Raw genomic sequence first — 25,549 nt, forward strand, 5'->3', positions numbered from 1 at the left:
ATATCCAATCTCAACCTCCCCTGAGCAACTTGAGGCTGTTTCCTCTTGTTCTGCTGCTTGTTCCTTGGGAAAAGAGACTGACACCAAGAGGTGTCTGCCAAAACCCCACATGTTGTGAGCCCTGTAAGAGAAGAGGGGAGGTCCCTGGGACGTTTCTGTGCTCCCCCATCCAAAACAGGCAGCACCTTCCAAACCTTGGCAGCAGGATGTCCATGTCACTGGGCCACCCACATCCCTGCACAGGGAACATGCCCCATCAAGGCCACCTTCACTCCCCTTCCTGCTCCCAGCCACCCCATTGAGGCCCTGGGTGGTACAGCTCAGCATCCCTGCTCGCTGGAGTGGAGAGGGTCCCAAAACCTCCTCCCCACCCTGAGCACATCCCCTTTTGGCAGCCCCTTCCCGCTGCCACGTGTGCTGCCAGGGGGACACGATGGCCACGAGGGGCTTGTCTGGACTGGTTTTGTTTGCCTGAGGGTTTCCCAAAGTGCTGCCTCTGCCCAAAACCCTTGGGGGCTGACGGGGGGTCCATCCCCAAGGGAATCAGCCCTGCCTGGCTCTGTGTCCCCAGACACCCCCTGGGGGCAGGTCTGGGGGTCCAGCCCTGGGCTCCAGGGGGTACAGAGGGTGTCCCTGCCTGCAGAGGCAGCGTCAGACCCAGGGACCCAGCGTGTGGGCTGGTTCCTCCCCCCTGGGGACAGTGGCCCTGCCAGGTGCCACCCACAGCATCTCAGGGGCCACCACAAGTTCCAGTGGAGCGTGTGGGCTCCAGGGGTGGGGAGGACTGCAGTGTCCCCTTGGAGCTGAGCCCCTCCAGCCACACGGTGGCCTGGTGGCAGTGCCCACAGCACCTCCCTGGCTTGCCTCCATCCTGCCTGGCCTCCCCATCCTCCCCCCTGTCCAGTTCCATGACTTCAGGTCTTGGCTGCAGTTGCTGTTGGGTCCCCAGGGCCAGGCCAAGCTCCTCCATCACCAGCACAGCTGAGGAGAGAGCTCTGCCCCGTGGGGGAGGAGGGACAGACAGACAGACAGCAGGCCCCAAGCAGCTCATGCCACTGCCTGGCAGAGACCACCACAGGGTCACCAAAAGGTGAAATCCCACCCCACCCTATTTTGCCTGGTCTCCTGCAGCTGAGGGCTGGCCTGGCTCCTCAGAGTGATGGAGGAGCTCTTGGCAGCCACCAAGTGCCCTCCCACCACCTTTGCCTTCGCTGCAGTCACAAGAGTTCAGCCAGTTTTAGTCTGTTCCTGCACATCGGGCTGAAGCTGTTTGGAAAAGCAATCAATCCAATAAATCCAAGTGGATTTATGGAGCAGGAAGGATGGTGAAATACCTCTCGTTCCACCCTGGGAATGTCAGGCTGGGAGAGCAGCAAGCTGCTTCCAGGGAAATCGAGTCCCAGGGGATCTTGTGGTGAGGGGCTGGTGGGGAACTGGGTGGCCATGGCTGGGGGAAGGACTCCCCCCCAATCCCACTCTGGGATGGACCTCCCACTCCTCTCCCATTTGCACCCACTGCCCCGACGAGGCCCTTTTTGACCTTTCCTATCCCGAGCACCAGGATTTTGAAGAGCTTTTTGTTGGGATTGGCTGCCCCTCTCTCCCCGATGTGTTTATTGGAGAAGCCTCCCCAGTGCTGCCAGCTCCCAGGGGTTCCTTTTGCTCCAGGCAGGCTCACAATCCTGCTGCAGGCTCAGAATCCAGCTGCAGGCTCAGAATCCTGCTGCAGGCTCTTGGCACTGCACCAGGTCCTGCCTAGCCCTGCAGCTCCCAGTGTCAGACCCAGGGTGACCTCCCAGCTCCCTTCAGGAACCCCGAAGGAGAGGGCAAGAGGGAGTTGGGTGAAAATTCAGCTTTTGGGGTGTTTTTTTCCACATTCCCCCCCCCCCCCCCCACTTCAACTCATTGCTGGGTGAGGTCATGGCTGGAGGAGCTGCCTGGTGGGACTCAGGCCATGACCACAGCCCATGCCAAGGAGCACGTCAGCGAGCAGGGTGCCAGCCCCACCCAGCCCTCCCCAGGGCCCAGCCACCCCGAGCCAGCTCAGAGCTCACACATCTAATGGAAAAACTGGGTTGGCTCAATCCCATTTTGTTGTTGTTGTTGTTGATGATGTTTTGCTTGGGTTTTCAAGGTCAACCGGCCCCCCAAAAAGTGACTGCTGCTCACAAGGACCCTCGAGCTGGTGACACAGGGTCACCACAGCATCCACAGCATCCGCAGGCTCCAGCCCTGCCAGGAGCTGGCAGTGAGGTGGGACAGTTCCTGGGGGAACAGGCTGCAGACCTGGTGTGACTGGTCCCTGCACCACCAAGGTCTTCCAGTTGAGCTGCCTACAGAGGAGCCCAGGGCTGCCCTGGTCCCATGGATGTACCTGGGAGGGTGACAAGGGACAGCAGGAAGGGGGGACGAGGAACTGAGTCCCCCCTCAAGGAGGGGGGAGGAAGGAGATGGAGAATCAGGGGGAAGCAGCAGCAGGAGAGGACCAGGGTGGAGAAGGTTATGAGCCCCTTCTGGCTGTTGAGGAATGTTCAGAGCACCTCAGCACAGCCCCTTGCCTGCTTCATACCCTGGCCCAGCCCTCTCTGCTGGGCTGGACCACCTCAAAGTTTGCTGGTGAATACAGGTGCAGACCCCCCCCACACACCCCTGGGTTGGGGGAGAGGGGGAACACAGCCCCTCAGGCCCCACCAGGCACACGGGCTGCAGCCCACAGAGCCCCTCAGTCCCCCCTACAGCTGGAGCTGGAAACCCCCCTGACCTGCTCACTCGCTCCCATCCCCCATCCAGGATCATCCCCTCCTTTCCAAGGTGAAGTTTCCCCTCCTGGGAGCGATGCCTCCAACCCCCCCAGGGTGTCTCAGCCCGAGGGGCTGCTGGGGGCTCCATCTTGTCACCCTCTTTGCATCCCTCCCGGCAGGGCTGTGACTCAGCCCCTCCTCCTGCAGCTTCTCCATCGGCTCACCGTGCTGCCACCAGCATCTTCCCACTCCCCGGTGTCCCTGCTAATCAGCACGGCTGACCGAGTTCCCTTCCTCAAGCGCTTAACTGGGCAGGTCTGCAGCTCCGCGCCTTTCCCTTCCCGCTCCTCGCGGTGCCCTGGGGAGATGTCCGTGCACCAGAGAGAGGGGATGCAAGGAAAGGAAAAGCGCATCCTCCTCCTGGCGCTGACACCAGCAGATGGGGACACGGGGACACCGCGGGCCGCAGGGCTCCCGAAGCTCCACAAAGCCTCTTTGCTCCCTACCCCTGGTGGGGCTTGACCATCCCCATCTCCTCCCTCCCGCAGCCCCCAGCGCCCGGCTGGCATCACTGGCAGGGTGGGCAGCAGTGCCCAGTGCCCTGAGACCATCTCACCCTGGCTAGGGGGGGGTTGCTGGGGACGGCCCCCCGGGTGGCACCTGGATGGGAGTCCAGGGCAGAGCCACAGAGATGCTGGAGGGAGTGGAACATCTCCCTGCTGAGGAAAGGCTGAGGGAGCTGGGGCTCTTGAGCTTGGAGAAGAGGAGGCTGAGGGGAGACCTCACCCATGGTTACAGATGTGTAAAGGGCAGTGTCAGGAGGACAGAGCCAGGCTTTGTTCAGTGATGTCCAGTGACAGGACAAGGGGCAGTGGGTGCAAACTGGAGCACAGGAGGTTCCATGGGAACATCAGGAAGAACTTCTTTCCTGTGAGGGTGGCAGAGCCCTGGGACAGGCTGCCCAGAGAGGCTGTGGAGTCTCCTTCTCTGCAGACATTCCACCCCCCCTGGACACGTTCCTGTGTGATGTGCTCTGGGTGCCCCTGCTCTGGCAGGGGGGTTGGACTGGATGATCTTTCCAGGTCCCTTCCAACCCCTGTGATTCTGCGATTCTATGATTCTGCTCCTCACCGGTGCCGGGTCGATGTGGTTGATCCCCATCATTGTCCCTCTGGAGCTGCCCCTCCAGGTGTCCCAGCACAGGAGGAACGGTGGCCCCGGGGCTGGGGACAGAGGGCACAGCGTGACAGGGGCCACACAGCACCAGGACCCTGCCTTGTCACCGCCCGGACCAAACCACCTCCCCCCCCGTGCTCTGGTCGGCAGCCCCTCCCGTGTGTGCATGTGTGTGTGTCTGCACACGTGTGCGTGCACATGGACACACGTGTGTGTGAGCAGGGCTGGCCCCATGGGGGGGGGGGGCAGAGGGTTGGGTCTCAGGGCTACAGGGGATTTTTTTGGGGGGGAGGGAGGGTGGATTTCCAGGGGTCTCTGGGGGAGTGCAGCAGGACTGGGGGGAGGTGCCTCTTTGTGGGGTGCAGGAAGATTTGGGTCTGTTGGTCTGTAAAGGGGTTCGGGGGGTGGTCTCTGGGTGTGAGGGAAGTCTCTGGGGGGTTTGGGGGGGCAGGGAGGGGCGGGGTGGGGGGTGTCGGAGGCCGTGTAGCTGCAGCCCAGACGGAGGCACCGGAGGGGGGGCAGGAGATGAGGGAGAGGGTCCGTGCCTTGGGCTCCTGGAGCTCCTGCCAGCTGCTAACACGGGGAGCAGACACCCCCGCACCTCCCCAGCCCCCTCCCCGGGCTGTGTGTGGATCTTTCTGTCTGTCTGTTCCTCTCTTGAGGCTGCTCCGCTCCCGCTCCCCCCTCCACATCCCCCCCCCCCCGCACACACACACACATCTGGGCAACAGCCGCTTATTTTTCCCTCCGCGGTTGCGACACTTCGAGTCACGGGACGTTCCCCCCCGGAGTGTCACAACCCCCTGAAGGGACAGGGCGGGGGCTCAGGAACAACCCATGTCCACCCCCCAAGCACAGAGAGGGGAGCCCGGGCACCCCCAAAAGCAAATCGCACCGGGGCTGCTGGTGATGGGTGAGCAGATTCCCCTAGAACTGGGGGAGGGTGGTTGGATCCCCCCGGGGCTGGGAAAGGGCTTCTGGATCCCCCAGGGATTGAGGAAGGGTGATCAGATCCCCTCGGGATTCACAGAATCACAGAATCCCCAAGGCCGGAAAAGACCTCTCAGATCATCAAGTCCAGCCCATGACCAACACCACCACATCTCCAGACCATGGCACTAAGTGTCACATCCAGCCTTTCCTGGGATGGTGCCTCCACCTCTGCCCTGGGCAGTCCATCCCAATGTCTGATCACCCTCTCCATGAGGAAGTGCTTCCTGATATCCAACCTAACCCTCCCCTGGAGCAGCTTCAGGCCAGGCCCTCTTGTCCTGTCACAAGGTGCCTGGGAGAAGAGTCCAACCCCACCTGAGCACAACCTCCCTTCAGGTAGTAGATTGATAAAGGGAGGACTTGCTAATGATGAGAAGGATGATTAGATCCCCTAGGGACTGAGGAAGGGTGACAGGATCTCTCCAGGATTGAGGAAGGGCAATCAGATCCCCTCGGGGGCTGTAGCCACGGATACTTGTTCTCTTTGGTGGGATGTGCCAGGACCTGCCCTGCCCTTCCCCAGAAACACCAGCCAGGAGCACACCAGTGCCACCCATGTCACCCATGGCCATGTCACCCTGTGCCCAAAGGCCTGGGGGACCCGAGGACAGGGATGCCCCAAGAAGGGGCTCCTGCTGCCAGAGCCACCTCCCCACCAGCAGCCTCACCACAGCAGCAGCATCGGGATGGACAAGCCCCCCTCCTCCCCCCCTCTTCCCATCACAATAAAACACCATTTCTTCAGAAGAAACCGTTTTATTATTTTTTTTTTTTCCCAAAGAAAAAAAAGCAATATAAATATTAGAGTATAAAACTTGCGTGTAACACATCGACGTTGGTCTATATGGGTATAAGAAGGATATAAGCATATATATAATATATAAGTATAATTCAATATTAGACACATTGAAAGGGCAAACGTGGTTTCATTTCACGTACACTCGGAGCACAGACCACATGGAAAAGAAGATAGAGAGGAAATGGAAAATACTGGTGTCCACGAGTTAGTTACCAAAGATTAAAAATAACACGCCACTAAATGCACGACACTCAACTAGGCTACCTCAGATTGCAGGTTAAAAAGAAATATAAAGACTACGATTCAGCTACGGCATTTCTAGAGGGGTGGGAGGGGGGCAGGTGGCAGCTGCAGGGGACAGGGGACAGGGTGGGAACCCTCCCAGCGCAGCCAGTGCAGAAGGTGACTGGATCCAGGATGAAAACAAGGTGGCTGCTCCTGCTGCCCTGGGTTTGGGGAGTTGGGGGGGTCGTGGGGGGGGGGGCTGCTGCCATGGCCCAGAGGGCTGGATCTTGGGTGAGTTACGTGTTAGTGATTAAAAAGGGGAATAAAACAACACACAACCCCTGGGAAAGCTGGCGTGGTCCCTTCCTGGCCACCCTGCAGCTCCCCACTACTCCCCCCTGGCTACACGACCTGCTCCCCCCCCACACACACACCTCCCTGGGGAGGACATGGAACTGCTTTTGATGAAGCTGATCTGGTGCAAGGGTGATGGGCACCTGGAGAAACTCCATTCCTCATCCTTCGATTCCCTCTGTGCAGAAGAAAGCCCAAAGCCAGTGGGAAGGAGCAATCACCTCCTCCGGGCTGGCCCGGTGTGGTCCCACACAATGTCCCCCCCCTTGTCACCCCATCCCACTGGCTTTGCAGCTTCACCCTGTACTCATTTCCAGCTCTCGGGTCCCTCCTGCAGGCTCGGTCCCCAAGTGCCACCAAACCAACTGTCACTTCCTCAGTCACCAACTCTGCACCAAATCCACGTGCTGGCAGCTCCATGGATCTCAGCCCGTTGGCTGAGACCCCCGAACAACCCCCATTTCCTGGGGTCCAGACCCCAACTAAGAAGCCACGAGTCTCCCAATCCCGTCGTGACCCATCCCACCCTACTTTTCCCCCCCCACCCCACCCCCCCAACCCTGGGCAGCCCCAGCTGGGCTGCACTCACCCCACACTGCGTGGGCATGTGGGGGCTGCTCGTGGGGCTCAACTGTGCGAGTGCAGGGGTGGGGGTGAAGGCTGAACATGCAGACACGGTGTGCAGGGCAGGGACACACTGTCCCCTCTGCCCCTCGTAGGGGGACTGGGCCAGATGGCCACCTGGCCGCAGGGGAACGAGACTCTCTTAGCTTGAATTCCAGAAGAACAAGGACTGTACATATAAATATTTACTGCAAGGGAGGGATGAGATGTGTCTGCTCTTCGGAGACCCCTAGAACCCCCCGGGCAGCCGCCGTGCACCTCGGCAGGCTTCTCATTGCATTCCTTACCCCTCAAACATCACAAGGGTTGTTTTTCTTTTCTCTCTCTTATTTCAGGCCATCAGTGGTTGTACTTTAAAGAAGACAAAAAAAACAATGTTTAGGGTGCAGCTTTGCCATATTCCCTTTGACTCATGCAAAACAAACACTATATTTTTTCTGGGGAACAGGTAAGCAGGAACTGAAGCACTCCCTACCAACTTCTCAGCAACAAAACCATCACTATAATCAACTGGGGAAGTGGGTTTTACCAACGGGAAGTTTCAGAGCAAAGATCTGGGCTCTAAGCTAGGAACTGCCTTTCCCTTTCCAAAAAGAAATCAAAAGAATGATTGAAGGTCTATAAATTAAAAGATCCACATTAAAACTATTTACACTGGGCAAAACTGAGCACAAGCCTTGTGCCTTCCTCAGACCATCTGGAAGCAAATCAGATCCAAAGAGGTGGCAGAAAACCTTCTGCCCTTGCATATTCTAATACCCGAGGGATCGTATAAAACATGAGCAAGTATTCACAGGGCACTTGTTTGCTTTCAGTTCAGCTCCCAGGTTGGTTTGCATCACGAGATCTAACAGCAGCAGGACCCCTGCTCCTAGCTCTGATGATGACAAGATACATTCGCAGGTTTCCTACTTTTTGCGTCACCGAAATTAACACTAATAATTCAAAACAACCCAACAAACAATCAATTGACATTCGTCCTCCGGCCTGGGCTGTGGTTTTGGGGGAGGGGGGTGGGGAGTGCTGGAGCCGGCTGCCCTGTAGTTCTAAGGTCTCCTTCTCTACTTCTTCTCCTTCTTCCCGGATTTCTTCTTGTTGCCCCCGGAGGGGTTGGTGGCCTTGGCGTCGCGTTTGCCGGCGGCGTTGGTGAGGGTGGCGGTGCTGCCCGGGATGTAAACGTTCTGCCGGTAATCGGGGACGTGCTGCAGGGTGAACTGGGGGCCGTAGCGGGCGCTCAGCCCCATGGTGCCCGTCCCGCCGCCCAGGGTCGAGTTGGCATCAGCAGCTTCTGTGGGAGGGGAAGGGGGAAGAGAAGCTGTTGGTGGCGGTCAGAGCTCCCCCCACGAAAAGCCCCGACGGCACCAAAAGGTGCTCACCAGCCCAGGGTGTCAAACCTGGACCTTGGTGTCACAGAATCACAGAACAGTTTGGGTTGGAAGGGACCTTAAAGATCATCCAGTTCCAACCCCCTGCATGGGCAGGGACACCTCCCACCAGCCCAGGTTGCTCCAAGCCCCATCCAACCTGCCCTTCAACACTGCCAGGGATGGGGCAGCCACAGCTTCCCTGGGCAACCTGGGCCAGGCTCTCACCACCCTCACAGCCAAGAATTTCCTCCTCATGTCACCTCAATCTCCCTCTTCCAGTTTTAATCCCTTCCCCCTTGTCCTCTCCCTCCCTGCCCTTGTCCCACGTCCCTCCCCAGCTTTCCTGGAGCCCCTTCAGGCACTAGAAGGTGCTCTCAGGTCTCCCTGATCACCAACCTTCACCCCCACCCCTCACTGCCCTCCGGTGCCATCACTCCACAGATCAGCTCTAACTCGTGTGCAGGGGAACACGGCTCCGAAACCCCTTCTTTCCATCTCACACCATCGGATTGGGGGCTGGAAGCTGCCCAGGGCAGGAGGGCAACCTCTGCCCAGCCCCGGGCAGCGATGGGGCTGCGTGTCCCTCCCGGCGCCTTCTGCTCTGCCCCGCACAAAAACATCCCCCCCCGTCCCCCCCTTTTCTAGAGCCACCCATGACAAACATTCTGCTGAGCCACGACCATTAACAACGCATTCGGGGACATCCAATATGATTCTTCTTCTTCTTCTATTATTATTATTATTATTATTATTATTATTATTATTATTATTATTATTATTAGTAATATTAATATTATATAATATAGTATATATTATATAATATATTATATATTATATATAATATATTATATTAATATATAATATAATATATAATATATTATGTATTATATAATATATATTTTATATATAATATATATATTATTTATAATTATATAATATTTAATTATATAGTATATATAATTATATAATAATCATTAGTAATAATTATTATATAATTATTATATATTATAATTATTATATATACTATATACATTATATACATACATATATATGTATATATGTATATACATACATATATATACATACATATATACATATATATACATTATATATACTATATACTATATAATATATAATTATATAATAATTATTATTAATAATAATTATTATATATATTAATATTATATATACTATATAATATATTATATAAGATATAATATATACTATATAATATATAATATCAATAATATCAATAATAATAATAATAATAATAATAATAATAATAATAATAATAATAATAATAATAATAATAATAATAATAATAATTTTCCTCCCCATTTCAAACCCTGCCCCCCGTGCCTCCCCAGCCGGGTTCATTCAGGGAGCAAAGCACACGAGATGAGGCAGAAAAAAAAAAATCCCCTCCCCTGCAATACCCCAAAATGGCTCTAGGAAGCCGAGCACGAAGGAAATCGATGCTAAATCTGATGCTCCGGATCCGCGAGCAGGGGGGAGGGGAAGGAAAATTCATCCCTGCCGCGCTGCAAAGCTCCAGCACCGAGAGAGCAAGCGTGGAGGTGGGGAAGGGAGCCGGGCCCACCCCCCCCCTTATCCTCCATCCCCCATCCCCCCCCGGGTTGCTGGAGGGTAGAGACCAGATGGAGACAGGATGGATGGAGAAAGGAGGAGAAATGAGCACCGGGGGGAGGAGGGGGTTGGAGAGCAGGGCAGGAGCGGTGCTGCTGCCGTGAGCTGCTGCCTGATCTGCCCCGGTGCGACCACCCGTGCACGGCTCAGGGGGGTGTCCTTGCCCAGCCCTGCTCAGGAATGGTTTGCCAAAGCCCTGCCTCTGCCCTGGGTGCTGCGGATCCCATCTCAGCCTTTGCACTGCTCGGCGTGTGTGGCTGCGGAGGGTGAAGAGACCCAGCAAGGGCACCCGGAGGGCCCGAGGGAGAGTCCAGGGCTGCTCCTCCCTCCTTCCTCACGCTGGGAGACTGAGGGAACACAGGAAAACCAGCAGCAGAAAACCTGGGCTGGTCCCCTCGTGTTCCTCCTCGCTCCAGACCAAAATCCGTGCACACCTCCCTGTTGCCTCAGCCTCCCCCCCGAGCAGAGGGGGCTCAGCCAGTCAGAAAGCTCCACAAAAAGCTGGGCCCCATCCCACCAACCCCCTGAAATGTCACTGCGTGCACATCCCCTGGCAGAGGGCGGAAGGATGAAGCAGCTGCACGTTGAAAAGCTCCAGCTGCTGCTGGACAGGCAGAGGAAAACACACAGCACAGGCAGGATATTGTGCACCAAGGTCCAGGGACACACAGGGCGGTGTCCAAACCCGGGGTGGGAAATACCATTTGGCTTTTCTGCTATGGAAGCATCCACCAGCAGGAGGATTGTTCTATAGTCCCTATTAAATAAGTCCCAGACCTGGTGGAGCTTTGAGGACCTTGCTCTGGAACAGGGCTGGAGGAGATGGGCAGATAAAATCATAGAATCACAGAAAGGTTTGGGTTGGAAGGGACCTTAAAGATCATCTAGATCCAACCCCCCTGCATGGGCAGGGACACCTCCCACCAGCCCAGGCTGCTCCAAGCCCCATCCAACCTGCCCTTCAACACTGCCAGGGATGGGGCAGCCACAGCTTCCCTGGGCAACCTGGGCCAGGCTCTCACCACCCTCACAGCAAAGAATTTCCTCCTCATGTCTCACCCAAATCTCCCCTCTTCCAATTTAAAGCCATTCCCCTCGTCCCATCCCTCCCTGCCCTTGCCCCAAGCCCCTCCCCAGCTTTCCTGGAGCCCCTTCAGGCACTGGAAGGTGCTCTCAGGTCTCCCTGGAGCCTTCTCTTCTCCAGGCTGAACACCCCAACTCTCCCAGCCTGGCTCCAGAGCAGAGCTGCTCCAGCCCTCCCATCATCTCCGGGGCCTCCTCTGGACTCACTCCAGGAGCTCCATGTTTTTTCAGGAGCTTGTTTCATTACCAACTAACTCAATCCCAGCCCCTTCGGGGTGTCAGAAACGGGGAGGGGATGGTTGGAGATGTGTTGTCAGGCCAGGCTGTAGCCAGGGACCTGCTCACAGGGGACTGTGGCCTCTGGCAGTGGTAGAGATTTTTTTTTCTGGGCTCTCCCAGCTGGAAACATCCCAGCTAGGAGCTTGGGCACCTTCTCCTGGGTGCCTCTGATCTGCTTTCCCTCTGGACCATCCCAGCTGCAGCAGCACCCAGGACAACTGGTCCCCAGGAACTGGTTTGCAGTCACAGCACAGCTTCCATGGGGGGGGGGGGAAAACTGCCTGTGAAGTTCCCAGCCTGCTGTTTGGTGCAGGGTAAAGAGCAAAGGGTTGTTTCTAGGTAACAGGGACATTCAGGCTGAAAAGAAGAGAGAACAGGGACAATAAAGGTTTATAAATGGGCACCGAGCTGCTCTTGCCAAGCAGAGCCCTTCAGCTCTTGTTGCTGGAAAGGTGACACAGCCTGTACCAGCAGCCAGCCACCATCCCCAGCAGTCCTGAGGAGGGAAAGAAAAACCCCAAGAATTTGGTCTTTGGCAGAAATAACCAGCTAGTGGCTCCATCACCCTCCTCAGCAGAGGGGAGGAGAGGCCAACAGGAGCCAGCCCATGAGCACCAGCTGCTGCAGCTGCTGGTGGAGCTTCCAGGAGAACCCAACACAGCATGTCTGCCCCTGCCTGCAGGAGCTGGGGGCAAGGACCTCCTCGGGCTGCCTTTCTGTCTGCTCTCCCACCATCTCGTGGCACCCCCATACATTCTCACTGGAAGCCAGAGTATTTTAAGGACAGGACGTCTGCCCTGCAGTGTCTGGTGTCCTGGAGCATCTGTGCTGCCTGGTCTGTCTGAGCAGCTGCCTCTGTCCCTTCAGATGGCTCAAAACACTGGCTTTTCTTGTTGTTCCCAGCTCCAGAGGAGGCCTCTGGGGAGACCTTAGAGCACCTTCCAGTACCTGAAGAGGCTACAGGAAAGCTGGGGAAGGAATGTTTCCAAGGGCAGGGAGTGAGAGGACAAGGGGGGATGGATTAAAACTGGAAGCATCAAAGGAGCTTCTGGTGCAGACTCAAGCATGGGAGTGATGCCCTTCAAGTCAGCATTGGCTGCTCCATGCAGGAGCAGCTCACACACAGAGTGGATGAGCAAAAGGCACAGTGCCATTGTCACCTGGGTCACTGTGTCCCACCTGCCACCCCAGACCACCAACAGAGCTCAGCAGAGATAAGGATCATTTAAATGGCCAGGAAACATTACTCTAGGATGGGCAGCACAAAGATTAAGGGGCAATTAGCACCGCCCCTAATCAAAGCCTGCTCCAATTAACACTGTTAGCTTAATGAGTGAGAGCTTGAAAGAAGGGAACAGAGGGCAGGGGGGGCATGGAAACACAGTGCTGGTTGAAACAGTTTGTGCTGTGTCTCCATCTACCCATCCACCCATCCACCCACCCATCCACGCATCCACCTATCCATCCATCTACCTATCCACCCATCTACCCATCCACCCATCCATCCATCCATCCATCCATCCATCCATCCACCCATCCATCCACCCATCCACCTATCCATCCATCTACCTATCCACCCATCTACCCATCCATCCATCCATCCATCCATCCATCCATCCATCCATCCACCCATCCACCTATCCACCCACCCATCCACCCATCCACCTATCCATCCATCCATCCATCTACCTATCCACCCATCCATCCATCCATCCATCCATCCATCCATCCATCCATCCATCCACCCATCCATCCACCCATCCACCTATCCACCCACCCATCCACCCATCCACCTATCCATCCATCCACCCATCCACCTATCCATCCATCCATCCATCTACCTATCCACCCATCTACCCATCCACCCATCCACCCACCCATCCATCCATCCATCCATCCATCCATCCATCCATCCATCCATCCATCCATCCACCCATCTACCTACCCATCCACCCATCCACCTATCCACCCACCCATCCACCCATCCACCCATCCACCTATCCATCCATCCACCCATCTACCTATCCATCCATCCATCCACCCATCCACCCATCCACCCATCCATCCATCCATCCATCCATCCATCCATCCATCCATCCACCCATCTACCTACCCATCCACCCATCCACCCACCCACCCATCCACCCATCCACCCACCCATCCATCCATCCCTCCATCCATCCACCCACCCAGTGCAGCAAAGGACCAGCAAGGGCAAGAAGAGCGTGCAGTGCAGGGAGCCCCCCCCTCCCTGGGAAAGCCCCTTCCTAGGGGGTGGATCTGATTCAAATGAAGCCCCTGGGCAGACTGAAGCCGTGGGAGAGGTTAAGGGCTGGTTGAGACCTGTGGACTGGGGAAGATTTGCTGCAACAGGGGCCGGGGGCTACAGGGAAGTTGGTGCTTAACCTGGAAGGGACCTGCTCAGCCCTCAGACCCTGGGGGCTGCTGGAGAGCTGGTCAGAACAACATCTTGATTTGTGAGCAAGGAAACCGGATCCGGAGGCACAGGGTGATAATATCCACATGCATTCCCAGAGGCTGTTTTTCCATGGACCTTTTTTTTTTTTTGGAGCAGAGACACATTTTCACATTGTTTCTTCCCCTTGAGTGTAAACAAGTCCCTTGGCCAAGACCTTGGTCCCCTTCCCTGGCTGGGGCTGCTGTCTCCAGGCTGCCTGGAGGCTGCAGAGCAGCAAAGTTCAGCTGCAGCAGCTTTCCAAGAAAGCAACACCAAAGCCTTCCCTCCTCCCCCAGATTCCTTCTCTCCCAAAAGCTCAAAGGAAACATCCCAAGCATTTTGCAGAGTGTTTTATGGCTGTGTTGTTGCTTCTATTTTTAAATCAAGAGGGGAAAAGACTTGGAGGTATTTATAAATAAAGGCTGCATGAAAACCAGGCTCTTTATCCTTACCCTGTGCAGTGATAATTGCACTTCTCTTCTACAAAGCCATGGGGACAGTGGGTGTGTGGGAACACCCCTCTCTGCCCACACAGCAGAGCCATAAACCAGAACAAACCAACCCAAAATGACTCCAGACTAAGCCATGGTGCTTAAAACTGCCAAGAGCCAGCAGCAGCTGGGAGAGAAGCCCACAGCTGGGTGGAGGGACCCAGCGTGATAAGGAGATCACACCAGTGTCTCTGGACACAGGGTTTGTTGGGGATCCTGAGTCAGGCAGTTCCTGTGTCCCTGAACAGCCTCTAGTCACCTGCAAATCTCCAGGCTTCCTCCCCCCTCACCTTACAGCAAGCTGCAACACAGCAAATCCTTCATCTACCTTCTGGAAACCAACTCTTTCATAGAACCACAACCACATCACGAGCCAGATAAGGTCCTGTCCAGTACCCAGATAACACGGGGGGGTGGAAGAGGAACCCCTGTTCCTGCTGCTGGTGCCTACCTGGCACCTCCTCTGCTTCAATCCTTCCTAACCCCTCTCCCCTGTAACAGGCAGCACTGCTTTCCCACCAGCAGCTGTGGCAGAAGGACCTTTGAAGCCACCCCAGCTCACTCAGAAACACAAGTCCCACCAGCAGCTTATCTAGCACCCGAGGTGGGGTCTTCCCACACGTCATGGAAACCAACCATTTGCTGAGGCCAGGATCATGGCTTGGAGCATCTCCGTGTCAAACTGGTTGTTGGGCCAGGCTCCACCTTCCTCTCCATTCTGGGAGCTATGGGAAAAGAAAAAAAAACAACAAAGAAGGTTACTAGAGCTTGTTCAGGAGTCAGAGAGCATGAGAAGCCAAGGCTGGGGGTTTGCTCCCTGGTGAGGAGGAGTTTGCAGGCTTTAAATCCTACTATTAAATAACACTCAAGAGTCAAGACACTTTCAGAGGTCTCCATCCCTCTCCAGGCTTTTGAAGAATAACTACAAATACCAAAGGCACTTGAGGGCTCCGTGGTGCTTCCAGCTTCCACCTAACTCCTGCTGACTTCAGATACAGCACCTCCTCATCTCAAAATCCCACCAATAAAATGTGACATCACAGGAAATGCTGGTCTTAGAGCCCGGAGATCATAGAATCATAGAATGGCTTGTGTTGGAAGGGACCTTAAAGATCACCCAGTTCCAACACCCCCTGCATGGGCAGGGACACCTCCCACCAGCCCAGGTTGCTCCAAGCCCCATCCAACCTGCCCTTCAACACTGCCAGGGATGGGGCAGCCACAGCTTCCCTGGGCAACCTGGGCCAGGCTCTCACCACCCTCACAGCAAAGAATCTCCTGGCACCTTTTACACAATCAGACCCTCTGTTCCTCTGGCAGACCATGGGAGTGGATGAACCTTTCCAGCTGCTTCAGGCTACAACTCTGCTCTGCAGCTTCATTCCTAAGATGGAGGGTGAGAAAACCCTGTGGTGTGTTGGGCTTTGGGTTCAGCATGGAGCCAGCTGCCCAGCACCACAAAACCTGCTCTGAAGGGAGGCCAAGAGCAGCCACCAGCTCTGCAGAGCCAGCAGGGAACAGTCCTGGAGAGCCTGGAGCAACACGGAGAGGAGAGAAGGGAGGTGGGTACCCATCCTGGTTCCCTGGGGCTGGCTGACGGAGGGGCTGAGCTCCACCAGTCTGCCTGGGAAACCTCTGGGGATGCCACCAGGCTTTGATAAAGGAGTTTTTGTGACTGAGGTAACAATCTGCAGTCTGTGCTCAGGCTCACAAGCCCTGCATTCATGTTTGCCAGGTGCCAGCTGAGCTCAGCCACTGCTCACTGGTGGGGGCACTTCCCCTTTGGACAGGTCAGGGCTGGGCTCCCAGAGCCCTCCAGACCCTCCCCACTTCCAGCAGAGAGACCTAAACTTCTCACCAGCTTCCTGGGTCCCCCTCTGCTCTGACCCTAAGTGCCCACATCACTCAGCCCACCAATGCCCCTCTCCCAGCTCTTCACCACCCACAGCTCTTGCTGCCCACTGGGGTGCCAGGCTCTGCCCAGGAGCTGTGGGCTGGCTTGCTTGGGACCAGGGCTGCCCCTCTCTTACAGCTGGAAGCTCTTCAGAAGTAAGATGGGGCTGTTTGAAAGCCCTTCCCCTTGAAGAGAGCTGAGCCTGTTCCTCAGACAAGTGGTCAAACCCCCAGGCACGGAGGTCCCAGCCCTCACACCAGGAGCTGCCAGAGCCAGCAGCCCTGCTCAGAGCCCAAAGCCCAGCTCAGACATACTGAAGCAGCCAAGATCTCCCCCAGCTTTGGGGTCTCCTGCCAGCAGCTCCATGCCTGAGCACTCAGCACCCCACATGCTGCAAATGCCAGTGTGGGCACTGCTGGTGCCAACTCAGCAGCACGTGCTGGGTGGCAGATGGGTCCTTCACCACCATCCCGAGCATCCTGCTGCCCAAGTGTCCCCACCAGCTGTGCCTGCTGCAGCCCTCACACACAGGACAGGCTCAATATGGCCATTCTGGAAACGGGATGGATCCCAGGCACATCCTTGAAGGTTGTATCTGCTGTGGTGACCTTGAAGTGTGGGCAGGTGCTGCCCCAGCTGCATCACAGCTCTGCAAGGAGGGAAGCCCTGAAGGCACATGAGCTTTCTGTGTCCTCCCTGTGCAAGGAAGAAAAACTGGAGATGCACAGGATGGGTAAGGGTGTCCATGGGCCCCACGTGGCCCTGCTTGGTCACACAGCTTGGTATGGATCCAGTGAGGGGAGCATGTGGGCAAATTCCCTTTGAAACACAGGATCACAGAATCATAGAATAGTTTTGGTTGGAAAAGACCTTTCAGATCATTGAGTCCAACCATTCACCCAACTCTGTGGAGTATTGTGCTAACCCATGTCCCTCAGCACCACATCTCCAGGGCTTGGAAACCCCTCCAGGGATGGGGACTCCCCCCCTGCCCTGGGCAGCCTGGGCCAGGCCCTGACAACCCTTGCCAAGAAGAAATTGTTCCCAAGATCCAATCTCAACCTGCCTTGGGCAACTTGAGGCCACTTCCTCTGGTCCTGTCCCTTGTTCCTGGGGAGCAGAGCCCGACCCCCCCTGGCTCCAACCTCCTCTCAGGCAGCTGCAGAGCCAGCAGGTCTCCCCTCACCTCCTGGTCTCCAGGCTGGACACCCCCAGCTCCCTCAGCTGCTCCTCACACTTGTGCTCCAGCCCCTTCCCCAGCTCCCTTGCCCTTCCCTGGACACGCTCCAGCCCCTCCATGTCCTTCTTGTCCCCAGGGGCCCAGAACTGACCCAGGATTTGAGGTGATCCGAGTGTAAGGATGTGTGTATGGACACTCCCAAGTTCTCTGCAGAAAATCTGGTCTCAAGCAACTTGCCCTTGTGCCAGGACCACCCATCCTGACCCTTCTGGTACCAGCTGCCTGGTCCATCCCCAGGCAGGTGCAGGGCTCTGCTCTCCCACCAGTTCACCCACAGAGGATGCAAACAACCCCCTAAGGTAGCAGAGGCTGCCCTGGAATGACCCTGCCAGCAGCACCACTCCTGAGATACCTGCTGTCTGCTGCAAGCCAGGGCATCCCAAAAACTATTTATATCCATCCTCGGCACTGTGGGTGGTGGCACAGTTTCAAGAAGGCCAGAAGCAAGGCTTGCAAATTGATTTCAGAGCTTGTGTGATGGCTGTGCTGAGGCTGGTGCTGCTGCCCTGCCTCGTGTTGTGCCAGCCAGCATGCAGACATGCCCTGGCAGTGGGGACACTCTGGGACAGCCCTGGGGCTGCAGTGACCTGTTAATGTCACAAGCAGGGCTGGAAATAAAGCCCTGGGCTAGATCCAATAAAGGACTTAGGAACCTAAACCCATTGGAAACCACAACCCATTCAGCTGCCAGTTAACCCCAGCAACTCCTTTTCCCCCCTGCTGTCCCCCCACGGCAACTGAGGGAGGTTCCCAGGTTTTTCAGGGTTGCAGGAAAGCTGCCCAGGAACATCCCAGAGCTTTCCAGCCACTGCTCCAGGATCTGGGGGCTGCCCTGGCATGTGGATGGGATCTGGGGAGAGGGAAAGGGAAAGTACAAGGAAGGACCAAGTCCATCTTCATTTATCTTTGTAAAAATTGCAACATTCCAGAGGTTTGAACTCTGTTTTGAAATCAGAGGCCCAGGTTCAACTCCCTCTTTAACATGGCAGTGCCAGCATCATGTTTTCCACCTCCTGAAAGACTCTTCTCTCCCATCCCTCCTTTGGGTGATGGACTGAAGCTCCTCCTGCCTTGGTCAAAGCCATGCCATGCCTGCATGCCCTAGGACAGCGGGAAGGCATGGAAGGAAAGGCCCATCCTACTGCCAGGGCATTCACCTTGGAGCTGGCACCAAGACCCCCAACCTCACGGAGCTCCTAATCAGGTCCTCCTGCTCCCCCCCCACCATGGCCCTTGGCCCCAGGGCTGCACAGGCACAAGCAGGAGCTCTGGCCACCACCAGCAGCCAACTTGCCAGGGGAATCTGGTGTTGGAAAGGGGGGGGAACGGGCTGTAGTTAGTCCCTGCAGCCTGAGGGGGGCTGAGCAGCACAGCCCAACCCCTCTGGTGCACAGCCCAAGAGGAGCAGCTGTACCTGGAACAGGGAATCATCGGATGGTTTGAGTTGGAGGAGACCTTAGAAGTCATTCAGATCCAACCCCCTGCATGGGCAGGGACACCTCCCACCAGTCCAGGCTGCTCCAAGCCCCATCCAACCTGCCCTTCAACACTGCCAGGGATGGGGCAGCCACAGCTTCTCTGGGCAACCTGGCCCAGGCTCTCACCACCCTCACACTCCACAATTCCCTCCTCATGTCTCACCTAAATCTCCCTTCTTCCAGTTTTCATCCCTTCCCCCTGCTCCCATCCCTCCCTGCCCTTGTCCCAAGTCCCTCCCCAACTTTCTTGGAGCCCCTTCAGGCACTGGAAGGTGCTCTCAGGTCTCCCTGGAGCCTTCTCTTCTCCAGGCTGAACACCCCAACTCTCCCAGCCTGGCTCCAGAGCAGAGCTGCTCCAGCCTTCCCATCATCTCCAGGGCCTCCTCTGGACTGAGTCCTGTCTTGTTGCAACATGTGCCCATTGCCCCTCTCACTGTGCACCTCTGAAGACAGCAACAAGACCCTTCTCCTAGCTCTCACTCCTCCAACCTGAAGGGACCCTCAGCCTCTCCTCCCCTGCCTCAGGCTCCAGCCTTCGGATCATTTTGGTGGCCCCCATATGTTCATGTCTTTGCTGCAGTGGGGAGCCCAAAACCAGGCATGATGCTCCCAGCATGGTCCCCTAAGTGCCAAACTGAGGGCAACCATCCCTTCCCATGACCTGCTGACTACCATCTTACCAGTACAACCCAGTCAACTGTGGATCTTCACCACAGTCAGGGTTCACTGGTGACTCACGTTCAACCTGCTGCCCCCCCCAGCTACTTTTCTGCAAACCTCCTGCACTCAGCATTCCCAATTTCTGCACGAACAGCCCCAAAGCTGTGTGCCTGCTCCCCACCACACCAGGCAGGAAAGCTATTTTAGAAAACCCCTTAGGGCTGCAAAACCCTGGTATTGAGCTCACTTCTCCAAGCAGGAAATTCAAATGCCTCAATTACTCACAGCACAATCATCCAGAATTCAGAGGCACATTTAAAAAAATAAATAAATAAACAAAAATGTGCTGTCATCTTAAAATGCCCCCAAAATAACTTCTTGTGTTGGAAATAAAGGCACTCAGCTGATGACCAGATCTGGATGTCTTCCACCAGGCTGGAGCCGTGAATCAGAGCTGTGAATCACCCACCCACCCCAGGGCAGCCTGCCCTGCTCCCCCCTCCTGGGGTGGGGGCAGATTTGGGGACCCCCCTCCCAACCCCCCAGCCCTGCTCCCTGCTCAGCCACAACCTTGGGTGCTGCTGGGGGGTTGGGGGGGTTGCTGGTTCCTATGGAAATGACTCCAAGGACTCGCTGGTTTTAATACAAAAACGCTGTTGATTAAATAGGGCTGTGTTGGTGGGTTTTTTTTTTTCTGAAACCCCATCCCCCACAGGATAGATTGAATTTATTTCTTTTTTTTTTTTTTTTTCCCTCTGTTCAATTCTACTCCACACTTCAAAGCTCAGCAAAGAGCTGGCTTGCATTTTTGGGAACATTTCCAGTGTAGCTAGGACTGGAAAGGAGGGAACAAACCCACGCTGGAGACAAACGCAGGGAAGCAGCAGCTTAGGGGGGGGTTCTGGGATGGTGGGCAAGGAGCACTGGGACAAGGACAGGTCCTCCAGGACCTGCAAACACCCCCATTAAACCTAGCTCCTTGAAAATCAGGGAATGCTGAAACAAAAGCCTTTTCCTTGAACCCTTGACACGGCCCCCCAGTGAAGCTGCCCCAGGACCCAGGGCTCGCAGCAGGACCCGTCTGGAGCAGCACAGGGTGGACCTTGCTCTTTGCTGACCAGCTCCTTTGCAGCCCCCCCCCCACTCCCAGCCACCATATCCCTTTTGAACTTCCCTTCCGAGCTCCGAATTATTCATTTCCTTGCGGGGTTGCTATGGAGCTCGTCTCCATGGCAGCCGAAGGGCTCGCAAACATTTCGTTGCACAACTGCCCGATGGAGGCTGGAAAAAAAAAAATTGTTTTCCTCCTTCTGCAGCTGGGAAGAGGAGCCACAGCAGTGCCACAACAAACCGAAGGAGGTTTTTCGTGCTGTCAGAGCCCCGGGGGCTGGGGAGGACAGCCCAGCCCTCTGTGGATGACACCCCGGCACCCCCGGGGGTGTCTGGGGGCAGTGGCTGGGATGTGCTTTCCTGGGATACCCTCAGTATCCTCCCTCCTGTCTCATTTGGGGTTTTCTGGCTCCTATCGCAGCGTTTCCCCCCAACCCCCCCAACCCCCCCAACTAGCACTGCTCCCACCTCCCGGTACCAGCTGCTCCCAGGCTTCCCCCGTCCAAAGAGGAGGTGACTGGGGTTTGTTTCTCCTCTCAGCCTCCTCCCATTTCATTCCCGTTTGCTCCTGGTTGCTGCTCCCACTCTCCCATCACCTCCCCCAGCAGCCTGGCTGGGACAAACACTCCGTCTCCCCCCCCACACCCCAGCTCCCAGGCTGGTATCTTCAAGCCCGTTCCTCCAGCCCCATCCCCAGGCAGCCCTTGGTGCGTCCCCCCGGGCTGCTCCCCTTGCCCGAACCCCCCTGCGCTGCCGTTTCCCCTCTCCCAGCTTCCTCTGGGCCCTCCCTGCCCCCCCCTGCCTCCCACAAACAGCTCCAGCCGGAGGCAGCAGCAGAAATAAAACCTCAGCCTGCGCGTTTCTCAGCTGGCACAAGGACAAGGAGGAGGGGACGGATCCGTCCCTGCCGGGGCTGAGCCTCTGCCCCGCTCCAGGCGTGCTGTGGGGACAAGCCCCACGGCTGAGGATGCAGCCCCAGGGCCAGAACCCCTCTGTCCCACCGCCTCTGAGAAACCAGAACCAGCTCCCCAGGTTGCCACGATCCCTTTCACAGCTTCCACCAACCGCCTCCTCTCCTCCTCAGCGAGGATGCTGCTCGCCCTTCCCCCGCGCTCCCCTGGCTCCACATTCCCTGCTGCTCCTCTGATGCAATTCCGAGGGCTGGAGAAGCCTGGACGAGGCCCAGCTTTTAAGATCATGCCTTTGCAAAGCCAGGATTGAAAAATGTTAACAGGCAAGGAGGGGGGAAGATTTACAGCCTCCCGAAGCACCAGCAAGTCTGATGAACCCAAGTGAAAGGTCCTGCACCTGGAGCAGGGCAATCCCCAGCACAGACACAGGTTGGGCAGAGAATGGGTTGAAAACAGCCCTGAGAAGGACCTGGGGGTGCTGGGTGATGAGAAGCTCACCATGACCCAGCACCATGTGCTGGAGCCCAGAAACCACCCGTGTCCTGGGCTGTGTCACCAGCAGAGTGACCAGCAGGGCCAGGGAGGGGATTATCCCCTCTGCTCTGCTCTGCTGAGACCCCCTGCAGGGCTGGGAACAGCTCTGGGGTCCCCAGCACAGGAAGGACATGGAGCTGTTGGAGAGAGGCCAGAGAAGGGCCACCAAGATGATCCCAGGGCTGGAGCAGCTCTGCTCTGGAGACAGGCTGGGAGAGTTGGGGTGTTCAGCCTGGAGAAGAGAAGGCTCCAGGGAGACCTGAGAGCACCTTCCAGTGCCTGAAGGGGCTCCAGGAAAGCTGGAGAGGGACTTGGGACAAGGGCAGGGAGGGAGAGGACAAGGGGGGATGGATAAAAATTGGAAGAGGGGAGATTGAGGTTGGAGATGAGGAGGAAATCCTTTGCTGTGAGGGTGGTGAGAGCCTGGCCCAGGTTGCCCAGGGAAGCTGTGGCTGCCCCATCCCTGGCAGTGTTGAAGGGCAGGTTGGATGCGGCTTGGAGCAGCCTGGGCTGGTGGGAGGTGTCCCTGCCCATGCAGGGGGGTTGGAACTGGATGGTCTTTAAGGTCCCTTCCCACCCAAACCCATCAGGGATTCTATGATTCCGAGTCCTTACTTCCAGCCAGCAGTGCTGCTGGGACACTCCCCTGCCAGGAAGAGGCAAAACAAAAGGCCACAATGTCTCAAAAAGTAGGACAAGGGGCAGTGCCCCCCCATCCCAGGGATTTTTCCAGCCCTCCAGGTTGAGCTGGAGCTGAAACCAATATTGTTTCACCCAGCCCATCCTGCTGCCATCGCTGCCCCAAACATGCTGGGAGGGATATTTTGAGAAATTCTTTTTAAAGTTGATTGTGCTTATTTTTTCAGATCCCTGTGCCCCTGCAGCAGCCGTGGCACGTGCTCAGCTGCCCAGGAAGCAGATGGAGAGAGAAAAATTAAACTTACACATGTAACACCTGCTAAATGACCTAAAATAGCATTTCTGTGCATAACACTGGGATGACGAAATCTGTGGTATTTTGGGCTCTTTCCAGAACAAGAAATACATCCCATCACTAGGATATTTCCCTTTCTCCATCAAAGACTCTCCAGCTTTCATCCCACCTGGCAGGATCTGGATAACTCAGACTTCAAGGACTGTGACAAATGCAGATAAAGGGATTATTGGGCCAGGATGGTCAATTAGGGAAGGAAACACGTAGCTGAAGAGGTGATCTAGAAAGGAGCCCAAATACTGAATCTGCTGAGTTTGTGGCTGTTAGTAGACAAAAGGATGAACCCTGCAAGCAGGAGTGCTCACAGGAATCATGCAGGGCACAGGGGATCAGCTCTGTGGTCTCCTAGCTGAGGAAGGGTTGGTGAGGTGGGACCAGGACACATCACTGCAAAACCTTCAGCTTCCAGGCCCAGGGTCAGCTAAGTTCCACAGGGAGAAGTGAAAGGAGAGCAGTTAACCAGGGAACACCCTTGCTCCCAACATCAGAACTGCTCCTGCCTGGCCCAGCACCCTAAATCCACTCCAGAATTGCACCATGGGGTTGCAGCCCGTGCTCAGAGCAAAGCCAGGCTCAGAGCAGCCTCCTAAGGCTTTGCAGGAACATTTACTCTGCAGCATTCGATAGGAAACCACAGTCACAGAAACACTGTGGTGGAAAAAGACCTTTAAGACCATCAAGCCCAACTGTTCCCCCAGCCCTGCCCAGGCCACCACTGCCCCATGTCCCTCAGCACCATCTCCAGGGCTTGGAAACCCCTCCAGGGATGGGGACTCCCCCCCTGCCCTGGGCAGCCTGGGCCAGGCTCTGGTGTGAAGAAGAAATTTCCATGAAGAAATTGTTCCAAATATCCAACTTAAACCTCCCCTGGGCAACTTGAGGCCATTTCCTCTGGTCCCATCCCTTGTTCCTGGGGAGCAGAGCCCGACCCCCCCCAGCTCCAACCTCCTCTCAGGCAGCTGCAGAGCCAGCAGGTCTCCCCTCACCTCCTTGTCTCCAGGCTGGACACCCCCAGCTCCCTCAGCTGCTCCTCCTAAGACATGAACTTGCTGTAGTGGGCACAGAGATCACAGACATGGCCAGAGAGCTGGAACAGCTCTGCTGTGGAGGGAGGCTGAGAGAGTTGGGGTTGTTCATCCCAGGAGAACAGGAAGCTCCAGGGAGACCTCACTGAAGCTTTTCAGTACATAAAAGGAAATTAAAAGAGAGATGGGGAAATACTTTTTTACCAGGGCCTGCAGGGATAGGACGAGGGGCAACAGTTTTAACCTGGAAGGGGGGAGATTGAGGTGAGACATGAGGAGGAAATTCTGGGCTGAGAGGGTGGTGAGAGCCTGGCCCAGGTTGCCCAGGGAAGCTGTGGCTGCCCCATCCCTGGCAGTGTTGAAGGGCAGGTTGGATGGGGCTTGGAGCAGCCTGGGCTGGTGGGAGGTGTCCCTGCCCATGCAGGAACTAGATGATCTTTAAGGTTCCTCCAACACAAACTGTTTGATGATTCTGTGACTCTATGAAAAAGTGCCAGAACATCTCAGTGGGGCATGACAGGGACAGAAAGGTCACAGCCACGATGCCCTGGCTCTGCAGCCCAGTGGTAGCACTGGAGGGGAAGGGACAGGACTGCTGCAGCCTGCAGCTTGGCCAGGGTTCTCCCTGGAAGAATGAGCAGGAGGTAAATCCACCAGCCCCCACCCCAACAACCCCCCTGCTGCTCCTGAGCATGTGCTTTGCTACACACTGGCTACTGTGTCCACTACAAGGGTACACAAACTTGCAATGTCAATTCCTGGGGCGGGGGTGGGGGTCTGGGGGGGAGTTACAACACCCCCAGACACCCCTGTGGCTGCTGGGTTAGCAAATATTTGGGTTGTTTGGGTTTTTTTTTTAGGAAGGAGGTGGTAAAGGCTGCATCTGTGGGCAGCTGTTTTTCTGCTGTGTATCTGCCCCCGTGCTGCCTAATCCCAGGGACATTTGTGTCTCTCTCAGTCCCTGTCCCTTTCTGCTGCCTGCTCTGGGGTGGCCCACCCAGACACACACACACATGGGGTCCCCTTGGCCAGAGCATGTCCTGGGAAATGGGAGTGCTTTCATCATGCAGGACCTCCTGACCACCAGAAGCCCCCTGAGCTGCACCCACCCTTTGGCAGCACCTACATGCTCTGAGCCCCAAGAATGCTCCCAAGAGCTTTAAGGACTACTCCTGGGACACCTTTTATCCCTTCCCTGTCCCCCACCACACAAAGGCAGACTGCCATTCATCCAGTGAGCCCAACTTTTGGGACTCAGGTGTGAAAATGGCATAAAGAATGAAAAGAAACACAGAACCCCTCCTTTCCTCCACAGCTCTGCTGTGGGCCCTGCTGCAGTATCTCACTGTCAGAGCCAAACTCTTGCTGCTGTCCCCCCCCTTCCTGCCTCAGCACAGCCAGGGATGGCCAGGGTCAGACAAGGCAGCCCTGGTGCTGTTTAACAGATGAGTGAAGGGAACATCACT

General features: G+C 55.9%; 1 protein-coding gene across 21 annotated transcripts in view; it reads right to left on the minus strand.

Annotated features, from left to right (window-relative positions):
* Nucleotides 1-5,646: 5,646 nt before the first annotated feature.
* LOC127389887 (protocadherin gamma-A4-like) overlaps nt 5,647-25,549 on the minus strand; it is a 215,298-nt gene continuing 195,395 nt past the window's right edge. For all 21 annotated transcript variants that reach the window (XM_051630834.1, XM_051630825.1, XM_051630823.1 and 18 more), the window contains 2 exons: nt 14,874-14,962; nt 5,647-8,200 (listed from right to left, as the gene is read on the minus strand). In XM_051630834.1, the coding sequence (XP_051486794.1) occupies nt 7,974-8,200; nt 14,874-14,962 (316 nt within the window). In that variant the 3' untranslated portion in view covers nt 5,647-7,973. The remainder of the gene's footprint in view (nt 8,201-14,873; nt 14,963-25,549) is intronic.

This window comes from Apus apus, chromosome 13, assembly GCF_020740795.1.
Source record: "Apus apus isolate bApuApu2 chromosome 13, bApuApu2.pri.cur, whole genome shotgun sequence".
Lineage (NCBI taxonomy): Eukaryota > Metazoa > Chordata > Aves > Apodiformes > Apodidae > Apus > Apus apus.